Below are 14,066 nucleotides of genomic sequence, written 5' to 3'. Positions count from 1 at the left end.
CCTAAGTTTGATTGGACAGTTGACTATTTTTCACTTTGGCATGAAAGTTAGGTTTCCATTTAAAAAAAGAATTGCATATAGTATTGGCAGACCTGTTGCTCTCTGCAGGTTAACACTGAAACTACATCAACACACATCCTGGACTATTATCCCTGACCATTGCACATATTGTATATACTGTGAACGGTACTGTTGTACATCCCCTGATTAATATATTTGCACACCCTGCACAAAAGGTACATCCTTCTTTTCCTTTCTAAAACAGTTATATTGAACACATTTGTTATAGTGTCTTTTACATATTTTTATTGCAATATTTCTATTCTATATTTATGTTCTTAATTGTTGCAGTACTTTGCTTTATTGTTTGTGTATTCCTTTTTCTTATGTTTGTTGTATGCACCAAACACACCAAGGCAAATTCCATGCAAGTGAAAACTTACTTTGGCATCCATTTCATTCTGATTCCGAAATGCAATGCACCTCTCACTTAGTTTTCTGTGTTGTAGCAAAAATAATTAGTTCCATTACTGAAGTCAAAAACCTCATTTAATTGTGACATAGCAAATGCACAGGGATTGCTTTAACGACGGGAATTAGAGGGACAGTTGGTTGAACTCATTACTGACTGAGCTTGGTGTATGTTTGCAGGGAGTAACAAAGTCAGATCCTTGGTAATTATTAATCTGTTCCGGTTGGCTGCCTAAACTGCAATGAAAAAACTACATTAAAACCCAGAGTAGAAACCAGTGTGGGCCATTCTTTAATCTCAATAAAAGTAAGGATAATGGTGTTTTTCAGATGTCACGTCAAAAGGAAGTTCAGTCTAATGCTAAATGAGGTAGTCACTCACTGCTGTTTTGTCTGACGCTTGCAAGGACAGCCATAGTAGGCAATGGAAATGACTGCAGTGCCACTGTGCATCAGACTTTTACCACTAGGTTTATACTGTTTAAATGTTGCTATTCAACCTGTTTCCAGGGAAGCCTGGTCTCACAGAATTCTGTGAAATATTCACGAACTGTTAACACTGCATTACGTGGTGGTGGCACCTAATTCCAAACAAACACAGGACTTTCACCCAGGAGACCGGGGATCGTGTCCCGCGTGTCACGTTTCCTAAACCCAACTGTCCCGTTCTTCTTTTCCTAAACCCAACCGTCCTGTCGTTGTCCCGCATGTCATGGAAACGTAAACCCACCCACAATCTTTTCCTTAACTTAAGGGGCCGTGTTCATTTCACGGAATTCTTCCGTGGGCCCATCACGGGAATTTTCGTCGAGTACATGAAACTGCCACAGATTTTGAGTTAAGGGGCCGTATTCATTTCACGGAATTCTGGGAGATCAGGTTGTTCCAGGGACAACGTTGCAGTATACCCCCATTATATTAAGACATGTAAACAGACATATTAAATAAGTAAGTCTATTTCTGTACACTTGTAAATGAGTTCCTCAGATAATTTAGTACTCATTTTGTAAAAGTCATTTTTAAAAATATTTTTAACTAGGCAAATGATGTAGATTGGTTTGGATCATGAAGCCACATTGCACAAGTCAATGTGCATTTGCCTCTTGCTCACAGTTTATACACTTAGGTATGAAACACTTAATACGTACACATTCTTTATCGCGTGATCCAGTCTTATGTTTTAAGTTGTCATAGTGGAACTACCTTTTGGTTACATTTTAATTGTGGGTTTTTGCCTTAAAGTTTATTAAAAAATGGCAACCGCATAATTAAATTAACTATGAATTTAAATAGGTATCTTTGTATTGCAGTTCATTAAAGCTTTCTACAATACCACATGGATTGAGAGATATGGGGAGCCTCTTGCAGCAGAGACAGCCACCCTCCTCTGGTCCGTCACGGTGTCCATATTTGCTATCGGTGGCCTTCTTGGAGCTCTCGCTGTCTCTATAATCCTCAAAGTACTGGGAAGGTGAGTTGACTCACTTGCACATATATGATGTGTAAAGTAATATATGGTTTCATATTTAAAGTACATACTGCAACATAAACAACATACTCTTACTTCTGCCAATAGGCCAAAACAACTTGAAAACCTCCCATGACTGTACTCTTGATTTCACACTGAGATCCCCTCTGTGTCAATCATGTCTTGTTTGTTACAGTTTGTTTCTTCTGGATTTTCTGGTTTTTCCTCAAGTACAGTCCTTTTTTTCACGAGCTGATACTTGTGTGTCTGTGTTGGATACATAGGTGGCGCTAGATGGGGCTTAAGCACCTCTGAGAAGCCCCACCATGAAATTAGCACAAGTTTGTGTAAACCTGTAAACCTCCTGTTGATTTTGGCCCCCAAGTTGCCCTAACAACTCTCTACTAAACTGTTACTCCCTGTCTGCCCGTAAAGTCTGGAACCTGTCTACATACACGCTGGAGTCAGTCATATACTCACGTCAATGTTTCATTCCTTTGAAGACATTTGGCAGAGCAGCATTGTCTTTTTTTTTTACCAAGTTGGATTGCTTTTGTGAATTTCTACTATCTAGCCTATTTTTAGTTCTCAACACACTGTTTCAGCCCCCCCTCTCCTTTCCCCTTCTGCCAATTTGCCAATTACCCACACAGTGAAATGATAGTTAATAGATAACTGCTTTGTGGCACAGAGAATTTTTTTTTTTAAGTGCTCGTGCAGCCCCCCATGTGTCATGAAAAAATGCCGCCCCAGGCTGCTGCCTGCTTTGCCCGTGCCAAAAACCGCTACTGGGTCCTACGATCCCACGATCCAGCCAAAATGTGCAAAAACTGCAAAATGGCGGGGGAAAAAAAAATTTTAGGTGGAAAATGGGCAGGTTTCTCTGCCTGAATGCACCATTAGTTTGAGTCTCGTAAGGCGAAGAAGATGAGACTATGCCAAGATTCATACTGGCCTTATTCTGAAAGACCCGTGTTCATCAGCTGTGTCTTTTGATAGATCCAGAACCCAATTAGGACACATACATAGTGTGGTGTGGGTGACATTGTCTGAGGAAGAGCCGTTGGCTCGAAATGTCACTAGCATTAAAATCCTTCTGACGGGAGCTACTTGGTGTGTGGATCTGTTTGTTCTTTCTATGAGGGTGACATTGCACCCACATCATGATTAATTTGGTATAATACTTATGACCCAAGGGTGATAGTCAGATTCATATATGTAAACATTTCTTATTATTCTCTCACTTGTTAAGACACAAAACACCTTTCAGTTTTTATCAAGACAATTCTGAAGTGATCATGCATTCATTGTTTTTTCTCACACATAAAGCCACATAAAGCTTGACCGGCCTTGCCCTTGAGTAGTCTCCTTTGGAGAATACGCATTGATTTTTCTGCTTTGCTGGCTCTGAAGAATATTACACCTCCTTCTAACTCCTTTTTTATCCTCTTGAAGCCATGAATTGCCACTCTTATTTTCATTTTTATAAAGGCTTTTTAACCTGCCAGTTTTGCTCCAAAACACTTTGTTGAATGCCCCTTCTTTAAATGTATTTTTAATAGAAAAATGTTGTCTAGGTTTTATCATTCCACTCTTGCTGTTTTACATTTTTTTATGTTTTATCCTCCAGGGTTTTTGAGTGTCCCTGTTGTTTTCTTTGTTTTGCAGTGTTATATCAATACATTGTATTATATAAATGTTTCAGAAGTTAGTTTAGCTGTGAACAATTCTGCTATTTCAATATTATATCACAAATACTGTACCTAATGGCGCTCATTTTGACAAATTGCACTGAAGTGAATACATTATCTGAGATTAGAATTTATAGAGCATTTGAGTGGGATAATTTTCACCTGTGGCAGTATGTGATGTTTCTTTCTTTTTACAACCATATTCTCTTTTTGACTTTAGAAAGGGAACCTTGCTGCTGAATAACAGCTTTGCTCTAATAGCTGCTCTGCTGCTGACTCTGGGTGACAGGGCCAAATCTTTTGAGATGCTCATCATTGGCCGGCTCATAATCGGGGTAAACTCCGGTAAGTGTTTATTTTATACTCCCCAGGCAGTGCACAAAAGACAGTGTGGAGGAAACTACTACATGGTAGAGAGAGGAAAGAAAATGTAAAAGTGTAAGACAAATACAGATATTGACAGCATACTGAACTAATAATATCAAAAGTTGCACAAAGAAACTTACCTGTGAAAGAAACCTTAAACTGTGTGTGCTTAACATTGTACAAATACTTTTGTTCCCAAGAATGCCACATACAGTATTAATGTTCCCAAAACTTAGACATGAAGTTGGGTAACCATCTTTGGATCACAGCTACAGTAAACAGAAACAATAATAAACACACATTTACCTGAATTGCTGAACATTGACTCAGAGAAACTGTCAACTTAAAAAAAAAAGAAGCTTCACATAAGTTCAAAAATGTTACCACATTTAAGTGAAAAGAAATGATAAAGTTGCAAATCATAAAGACTTGTGGTCTAAACCCACCCCAAGGAAAAAGATACATGGAATTGGCAGATATCAAGGGCGGTTAACTTGACAAACCTGAATGCACTGATCATCTAGAGACATTGATTACTGGTCTAACTTTCCCTTCTGAGAGAATCTCTCCGATCATGGAGGACAAGTTTAAAATCAGTGCTCATTCATCTCTGTGGGTTGTGTTACCTGCACAGACACACATTTCCAGGAGATTTTTAGAAATAGTAGTTACTAAAAAAATCTGCTCCTGGTAGAAATTGATCATGTGTAAGTGAGATACAAGGATTTTGCAGAACAAGTGCTACCTACATCCTCGAGCAAGTCTGAGGTCTTAATGTTAAGAGGTTCGGGAACAATATCCAGCTCAGCACCGATGTGTGGTACCTAAAGAAATATACTTATTTCCTGCAGAGCACGATCACAATTTCTTAACCATGGAAATTGATTTGTGCAAAAAGCTGTCTAAGGATTAAATGTTCCACCAAAGCACACCATTTCTAATGCACAGGCGAGACTATGCAAGTACCCAGGACAATATTTCTCAAATGTTGCTGGATGTTGAATCATCAGTCAGTGCGGGTTTAAGGTCTTTGGTTTTGTCTGTGTTTGTGAATTTCTGTAGAAAAGCAATACAGATTCAGAAACAATCCAGACATACAATTTCAAGATAATAGAAACATGGAGAGATGCTTTTTCCTGGTACCACAGCTCTACCAAGCTGCTCGCCTTGTTTTTCCTCTCACCGTTCAGGGGAGTGGTATCACATAAAAAAAAGTGATGCTCCCTCTATAATTTGGAGTGTTTAGGCCGGTGTAAAATGTAAAATGTATCTATAAAGCACTTTTCACAGACATACTGTAAGTCACAAAGTGCTTTACAGGGGCAAACACAAGAAACATAAAACAGAATGAGAAAACGATACACAATCAGTATTACACAATAATATTGAAAGTGCAGACCGGTCAACCAAAAACGCCTGTCTAAACAGGCATGTCTTTATCGGATTTTTAAAAGAATCCTCAGAAACAGCGGACCGTTGTTTAAAGTGATGGTTCGGAGTAATTTACCCTAGGGTCCTTTGCACCATGACCTCGAGCCAAACACCCCCCCAGAAGCTTTTTTCACCTAGGTCTAACACTGGGTGAGTTAGCGTAGAGTAGCGTTAGCCGCTGAGTAGCTTAGCGCGGGGCTAATGGACCCACGTTTGTATGTCGTGTCAATGTTAGACCCAGGTGAAAAAAGCTTCTGGGGGGGTGTTTGGCTCGAGGTCATGGTGCAAAGGACCCTAGGGTGAATTACTCCGAACCATCACTTTAAGGATGAGGCAGAGCATTCCATAGTTCAGGTGCTATGGACTCAAAAGCTCGATCACCTCGGCTCTTAAGCCGGGTGTGATGTATCACATCAAACAGGAGTCTTTTGTCCTTTCCATAGCAAGATTTGAATATGTTTTTTTTTTTTTTTTACAGGCATAGCTCTCAGCGCCCTCCCCATGTACCTTGGAGAAATTACGCCAAGACATATCCGAGGTTCAATAGGCCAGTTCAACTCCATCCTGATCTGCTTGGGAGTGTTCACGGGACAAGTGCTGGGGCTGCCCGAGCTGCTGGGTCAGGTCAGTGTTGTTAGAGATTGTAGACTATAGGAACATATGGAAGTAATATTTATGATGTCACCTACGTATATACTTAACTGTATAGGTTTTTCAAAGGACATTTTGAAAGGCTGGGGTTTAGATTAAGCTTTTTGCTATCTTTCCTATCACTGGAATCTTACAAATGTCATTGGGAGCATTAGGAGGAGGCAGAGGAACCTGATATTTATTTATTTATTTATTTTTTTTACAGATTATCCGTCTCATGTAGTACTGTCAGGATATAGTGACAGTTTCAGTAAATATGACAAAACTTATTTTTATAAAAGTTACAAACCCAACTTTTTAATTAATATCGAATCAGTAATAGTGTAATCCTGTTTGGTAAAGCCTTTGTAATAAAAGTATATGCACAAGTTAACACATCAGATTTCAGAATCTTCCTTAAATCACACGGGATGATAGGAATACTAATGTCAAAACACAAATTGCTAACTTTGAAATTCCTAAAGGCGTGAAAACAACTGAGTCTTGGGATTAAAAGTAAAACTATTATCAGTTAATTAAAACTGGCCCAAGTATACAGTCAGTTTATTTGGGGTATTTGGAGCCGGTGCCATCTCCATTTGCTATAAAGCCATCCTGATATTCCCTCGATTTCACACCAATTCACACCTTAATTATTGTAGTTCTTGTGTATGTCACGTCTGCCACGTGATCTAAAAAACCTCAGCGACTCTCATGTGACATCACTGTGTGACTAGCTGTAATTGCCAAGGACCTTTCCGTCCGTCAGTAGAGCTGATGAAGCCTCTTGGAGTGGCAGACTTCTTCAACTCTACAGCGGAGTGTGATCTTGTACCTGAGAAAAAAGACAGAATCCTCTACTGGCACTTCATGATTTTACATCACTTTTTTTCTTGGCAAATGAATAGTGTGAGTCATGTTTTTACCCTGCACAGTATTTGATTGGTTCTGTCCCTTGTTTCAATAAGATAGCAGCAGGAATTCTCACACCTTGTTGTTGTGAAATCTTGCATTGCCAGACCTACAGTATCTCCACGGTGCTGTGTCAGTGCTGCAGTATGGTCTGGCTACACCACCTATCTATTCTGGCATAGGGGGGAAAAAAGCTCTGGCTTTTTTGTAAACCAATCACAACTATCCTGGGTGGCGCTAAGCCTTAATAGTGGAGATAGCAAGAGGGGAGGAACATCCCATTAATGCACATCTGTTGAGCCAGACTACCCAGAGGAAATGCTATCAACTTTCCCCCCTTCTGATATTAATGCCCACAATTTAAACATCGTTGACTCGGCCTACTGCTGAAGAAATTTTCATGACAGGGATCCAGTCTTTATCTAATTGATTATTCATGCTCAATTTTAAGTTCATAATTCAGGGATGAAAAGCATTAGCCTACGGCACTTATGCTTTAAAAGCCAAATAAATTCAGTTGTGTTATAGAGTGTGGTCTAGACCTACTCTATCTGTAAAGTGTCTCGAGATAACTTATGTTATGATTTGATACTATAAATAAAATTGAATTGAATTGAAATTGAATTGAATTGAATTGAATTGAATTGAATTGAATTAATGTGAACAGAAAGCCAATAATATTAAGCACTGGCATATTCTGTTGATTTTTGGCACTGTATTAAAACACTAATGATGAATGCATTTCCTCTAAATTGCTTTCCCAAATTCAAAACATAAACTTTTTGGGCAGATGTGTCTGTGCAGTAAGTGTGAGGGTTGTGACATTTGGCTACACTCCTTGCAAACGCGAAAACAGAGCGAAAGTGGGTAGATTGAGGCTGTAGGGGCCGGATTGGAATTGGGCCACTGTGTGGAGTCTACCAGATAACAACATTTTCAACATCAGCACATGCTTGGTTTTGTTGGAGGTCTGCCATTAAATTAAGTTGAACTTGGTGATGGTTCATAGTTGCATAAAACTCAGTCAGATTGGAAAACTGCCCGATACACGTTTCAATGTCAACACAGACGTACTGCGCAGGCGTCAACACTTGGGCTTCAACACCATTTAGCAGACAGTTATTTGAACCCTGCTGCCAGGCAACACGGGTACCGTGTATCAGTGTAAGAGAGTATAGCGGCACTTTCTACTGTAAAAAAAACAGGGAGAAATTAAGAACATTGGCATCCAAGATAATAATAATAATAATAATAATAATAATAATAATAATAATAATAATTTGCGCAGAGAAATAATAACAACAATAACAACATTGGCAAACAAGTTCAAAGGTTTTCCGGGCATTATAGCATGTAGCTATGTAGCAGTGTATGTAAAATATAAACAATGCAGTAACATTTGTTGAATGGTGTTGATTGAAGCCCAAGTGTTGACACCGGCATAATATGCCCGTGTTGACGTTGACACGTGTAGCGAGGTGCGATCTAGCATCATCTGGTAAACATTGGAACACAAACTGGCTTGCTAAAATGTATTCCATGAGCGTTTGTTAAAAAACTGACAGACAGTAAAGTAATACAAGTATTACAAAAAAGAAAATTGGATTTAAGAAGATGGAATACCTGTTCTTTTCTTGCTTTGGATTAAACATAGCTGCCACCTTTTAAGCCACTTAACTTTGATGTCTGACACCTTAAAAAAATAGAAAGAAAATGTATTCCTCCTGTAAATCAATGTGTATTTTTACTTTCAAGTAAAGTGACAGAAGACATCAATACTGTTGGAACCTGAAATATGTCTTGAGCTGTGAATTCCCTTGTTCCTGGTTGTAATCAAAGGGTTCTCCCCTTGCTATGCCCTCCAGCCTTTGATTATGAGACTTAAACAGGTTTTCATTTCAGTGGAGGCTTCTGTGACAGCAATGGGAGCCAGTCTAAGATGTCACTTTGTAGGGTGCAAAATAGTGATAAGCTTTGACAAATGATAATTACTCTAACCTTTATGCTTAGCCACTGACCTTCTCCCAGTAGGGACGCCTGTTTATTACAGCAAGAACAGGCTTTTAGCAGTCTGTCACTGAACTCCCCTAAGAGACGGAACTAATCAGCGTGCTTCAAATGCAGCTTACACCAGTAAGGTTAGATTCAATTCCCATGATGGGCCCTTGTCTGTCCTCTTATTACATCACACCTGCCTCTAGGTTGTGTAAAAAAAATTAAAAAAATGATGGATTGTTACATGTGGGAATGGTCACTGTAGTGCAATTCATTTTAGATGGTTGTCACACTGGGTATCAGACACAAGAGTAATACGTGTTCTATATTACTGATGACTACTGTCAAGTTGTTGGTGTTTTGTCTTGGAAATAAGTTTCTGCTGCATTTGATACTGTTGACCATGACATTCTTTTAAACCGGCTACACCTCACCACTGGACTAAATGACACTGCTCTCAGCTGGTTCAAATCATACCTCACAAACCGGACAGAATACGTCTCCCTGGGCCACTCCAAATCAAATCCACACACAGTTACTTGCGGTGTCCCCCAGGGGTCAGTCCTTGGCCCCATCCTCTTCATTCTCTACCTCACCCCCCTTGGCCAAATCATCCCGGTCACAAAATTTCTTTCCACTGCTATGCCGATGACACACAGCTCTATGTAAATGCCACAACTGAAACCCCACAGTCACAGTCATCCCCATCAAATCTCACCACCTGTCTGGAGGAGATAAAGGTATGGATGGAGCACAACTTCCTTCAACTCAACAGCTCCAAAACCGAAGCCATCCTGGTTGGCACTCCTCACCAGACCAAATCATCATCCATAACCAGCATCACCTTTTCTGGCTCCAACATCCCCCTCTCATCAATAGTCACAAATCTTGGTGTAAGAATTGACTCCCAACTCACTTTTGAAGCCCATATAAATCACCTATGCAAGACCTCCTTCTACCACCTCCGTAACATCTCCAAACTTCGCCCCATTCTCTCCATCTCAGATGCCGAAAAGCTGGTTCATGCCTTTGTCTCCTCCAGACTGGACTACTGTAACGCACTGCTCATTGGGATTCCTGGAAAGAGCCTGCAGAGGCTTCAGTACATACAAAACTCTGCAGCTAGGATCCTGATGAGAGTGCGGAAACATGAGCACATTACCCCCGTTCTCCACTCACTCCACTGGCTTCCCGTCTCCACCAGGATTAAATACAAGGTTTCCCTCCTCACACATCAATGCATCCATGGACATGCCCCTCCCTACCTCAAAGAACTCATCAACCCTCAAAACACTACACGCTCCCTCCGCTCCACTCACTCAAACCTCCTCCACATACCCAGAACATACCTCTTCATTGTAAAGGTACTGTGAATGACCTTGTGAAGACAGCATGAAACACTTTATTTTGGTCAGATTTAATTCCAAATTTCTTATTAACATTCAGGCATTGTTGACTATGAAATACAAAAATGGAAAATCTAAAGGAAAAGTTGTTGATGGTAGGTTCAGGTGAAACTTCTCTGTTGGTTCCTCGCTACGAGTGAGCCCTTTTTACGTTGTAACATTGTTTATCACATTCTCATTTCATACATTGTTTCTATAAAAATATCAATTATAGCCATGGCTATTTTGACCCCTCCTGTAAGGTGTAAATCCCAGTGGAAAACCATTTTCCCCAAACTATAAGGAGCGCTGCTTTAATAATTTAAGAATGGGGCAGCACACACCTGCAAGAGCCAAATGCCACTTTGCTCTTCTGACAGAGCATCAGGAAAATGTAGGCTTATAGAGCAGGTGCCATTCATTACAAACAGCTGCAGGCAGAGGGATGATGGGCTTTTCTCCTGATCCTGGCAGATCTCCACCTATATAGTATCCTGAAGGCTGAGATTGTGGTGACGTGAGGTTTTTCCCAAGAAGATTTTCATTTCGTGAGAATCAAATGTGGAAGGGCTGTATTGTGCTAATCCGTTTTACAGACATACATCTCCAGAGAAATGTTTATCTTTCAGCTGAGTGGCAAACTACTAAGTCGTGACGAGAAACAAAGTATAAATGGAAAAGCAGATTTCTATCTGTGCAGATGCCATCATTTGGCATGTCATATGCATCACTGGATTGATAAAACAGTTATTATTTATACTTACGTAACTTACCACTTATTTGCTTCCAGAATAGCAGAACATTTAAATATAAATAGAAGTAGAATCTCAAGGTTTTGTCCGGAAATGCACCTTGCAATACATCTTGTATTAGTTTCTAACCAGTCAACAGTGAGTGGCATCCAATTAAATTGTACAGACCTCTGTGGAAATAAAGATGAACTACTGCTGCCTGTACCAAACTTAGTAAAGATTAGTACGGAGCAGGTTCATTTCTCACTCAGGGAATGGTCTGGCAAGGTAAAGTAATTAAGACTAACCCAACACAGATAATATTAGCTTGTATAATTGGATACATCACAAATGTAGCCACCTGACATTTCCATTAACTCTCTGAGAGGTTACTTGTTCACATTAAAACATTCTCTGGCTTCTGCCGGAGTTTCTTGAGATGCCCATTCTCCTCTGTTTTGTTCCTCTCAGCTCGACACAAAACAAGATGTTTCATTCTCTGGTCATGTACAATCACAGGATGACAACGTACCCCGCAGCCTCATGCACTCTACAGAGGAGAGAACTGAAAGGAAACATGGCAAGGATTGTGCAATACAGCACTAAACCATTTGTATGCTTTGTTCAGTTTACTGTAAACGAGTATCACTCCAGGTCATAGCAGGGCTTTCTTTCATTCAGTCAGCTTTTATTTTTTGGGACATGACTAACATGCCTGTCAATAGAAATAATCAGTATGTGAGTGCAGTCAACATCAGCAGCCTATATTACTTTGTACCAGAAAATGATATAGAGGTAAAAATGTGTTCGTTTTTTATAAGATGTATGTTGTAAAGACCACAGCCATCACACCACAGCTTGTAGAACATGAATTCAACTTTTTGTGTAGCAGCCTGTGAGAGGTCTAATCCAAACGCCCACTCTCATCTCCAGCTCTGGGATGAGACGAGCCACAGCTCAGTGTGGAGTGTTTATATCTACACAGCTCACCCAGGATTTAGTGCACAGAGGATCAAAAAGTAGAGCTATCACCTTTGTAGACAAGCCCGTTTTATCAGTTAGAGGCAAAAAGGCCTACATCTTCAGTTTTTTTTCATATTCCAAGAAATATCAAAGGGCCTTGCAAAGAAAGATAATCAAGCTCAAAACTTCAACAATGTTGCACAAGATAGCTAGGTAAGGATTCACTCAATCTGGTTCCTCTTCTTCCTTCCCTTTCTCATTTTTAATCATTGTTACATGTAAATGTGATATATTTTTTATTTCAGCATATTTATCTACTGCGATAGAGGTTTTTAATTGAATATACATGTTACACATACATACACTTACTGTACATACACTCAGAACATGCATGAACCCCCACTGACTCTCTCATCAGCTGATGTAGACAAAGTAGAGAGTTAACCCCCGTAAGGCAGCAGGCCCAGATAAATTCCAATGGGCGGGCCCTCAAGACATGAGCTACAGAATTGGCTGATGTTTTCACCTCCATCTTTAACCTGTCTTTTGCAGGGGCCACAGTCCCAACCTGCTGTAAAACCACCACCATCATCATCAAAAGGAACCCAGGCTCTTGTCAGAATGACTACGGTCCAGTTGCACTCCAATCATAATGAAGTGCTTTGAGAGAGTGGTTCTGGGCCACATCCAGCGTAATACACCTGAGTCACTGGACCCCTACAGTATGCACCCTGCCCGGACAGATCCAATGAGGACGTTATCTCTGCAGCTCTGCACAAAGCCCTCTCCCACCTGGAAAACAAAGACGCTTACATCAGAATGCTCTTCATCGATTACAGCTCATCCTTTAATACAGTCCTCCCCCACAAATGCTACAATCTTTGCCTGAAACCCACACTCTGTGACTGGCTGTTCCTTCCTTACTGAGGGACCGCAATCTGTCAGGATTGGAAATCTAACCTCTAAGAATGTGGTGACGAACGCTGGAACCCCACAAGGATATGTCCTTAGCCCTATGCTCTATGCACTATTCACCTATGACTGCGTCGCCTCACACAAGGACAACACTACCCTGAAATTTGCTGACAACACCACAGTCGTTGGTCAGATCACTGGGGGTGATGAAACAGCATGCAGGAGAGAGGTGGGCAGTCTGATCACATGGTGTGACAACAACAACCTCTCTCTCAACACAGATCACCAGACCAAGGAGATAATAATGGACATGAGAAAGGAGACAAGACGTAATTAACCGCTGACCATTCGGAATCTGAGGTGGAGAGGGTTAGCAGCTTAAAATTCCTGGGCAGCCACATCAGTAATGCCCTCACCTAGGCATGTCACCCAGGATTCTCAGCAGCTTCTCCAGTTGCATCATAGAGAGCATCTTGTCCAGCTACATCAATGTGTGGTATGGGAACAGCACCACTAAGAACCAGAGAGTGATAAGGACTGCTGAGAAGATCACCAGGACGCCCATACCATATGCGCAGAGTCCACAAAAGAGCCTGCAGCATCATCAAAGACTCCAGCCACCCCGACACAGGTTTTTCTGTGTGCCCTCTGGCAGAATGTACAAACATGTTAAATGCAGGACCTCCAGGACGAGGCATATCTTTCATCCTCAGGCCATCAGATAAATCCCCCCCCACACACACACACACACACACACACTAACTGACTGGACTGCTAACTTTTGGTGCAAACGACATAACTTAATTTACAGCTTGGGCTGAATACATCAGAGGTGTTAAAGAAAAGTTAATTACATTTTCTTTTTTTTTTAAGTTTTACAGTCGGATATGATTTTTTTCACATAAGTAAAAGTTAGGCAATTGAATCCCCAACAGACTTTTTATGAGTTGAGCGCTGACATTTTCTCTCCAAAGGGCAGCTTCTTTCCACAGTCTCTGCATAACAATAAAATGTCTCCCTCCCGTTTGCTCAAGTGAGATCAGGAAGCATATAGATCTGCCAAGTAGATAGGGCTGTGCATCCTGTTGTCTTTCCTAAGGGCAATGCT

The 14,066-nt window shown here is 40.6% G+C and overlaps 1 protein-coding gene across 7 annotated transcripts in view; it reads left to right on the top strand.

Moving 5' to 3' along the window:
- slc2a9l2 (solute carrier family 2 member 9, like 2) overlaps positions 1–14,066 on the top strand; it is a 100,023-nt gene that overhangs the window by 14,181 nt on the left and 71,776 nt on the right. For all 7 annotated transcript variants that reach the window (XM_039797560.1, XM_039797555.1, XM_039797561.1 and 4 more), the window contains exons 4-6: positions 1,782–1,942; positions 3,851–3,975; positions 5,906–6,051. In XM_039797560.1, coding sequence (XP_039653494.1) covers positions 1,782–1,942; positions 3,851–3,975; positions 5,906–6,051 — 432 coding nt within the window. The remainder of the gene's footprint in view (positions 1–1,781; positions 1,943–3,850; positions 3,976–5,905; positions 6,052–14,066) is intronic.

This window comes from Perca fluviatilis, chromosome 4, assembly GCF_010015445.1.
Source record: "Perca fluviatilis chromosome 4, GENO_Pfluv_1.0, whole genome shotgun sequence".
Lineage (NCBI taxonomy): Eukaryota > Metazoa > Chordata > Actinopteri > Perciformes > Percidae > Perca > Perca fluviatilis.
The sequence above is the reverse complement of the archived record's forward strand: the minus strand, read 5'-3'. Positions and strand labels throughout refer to the sequence as shown.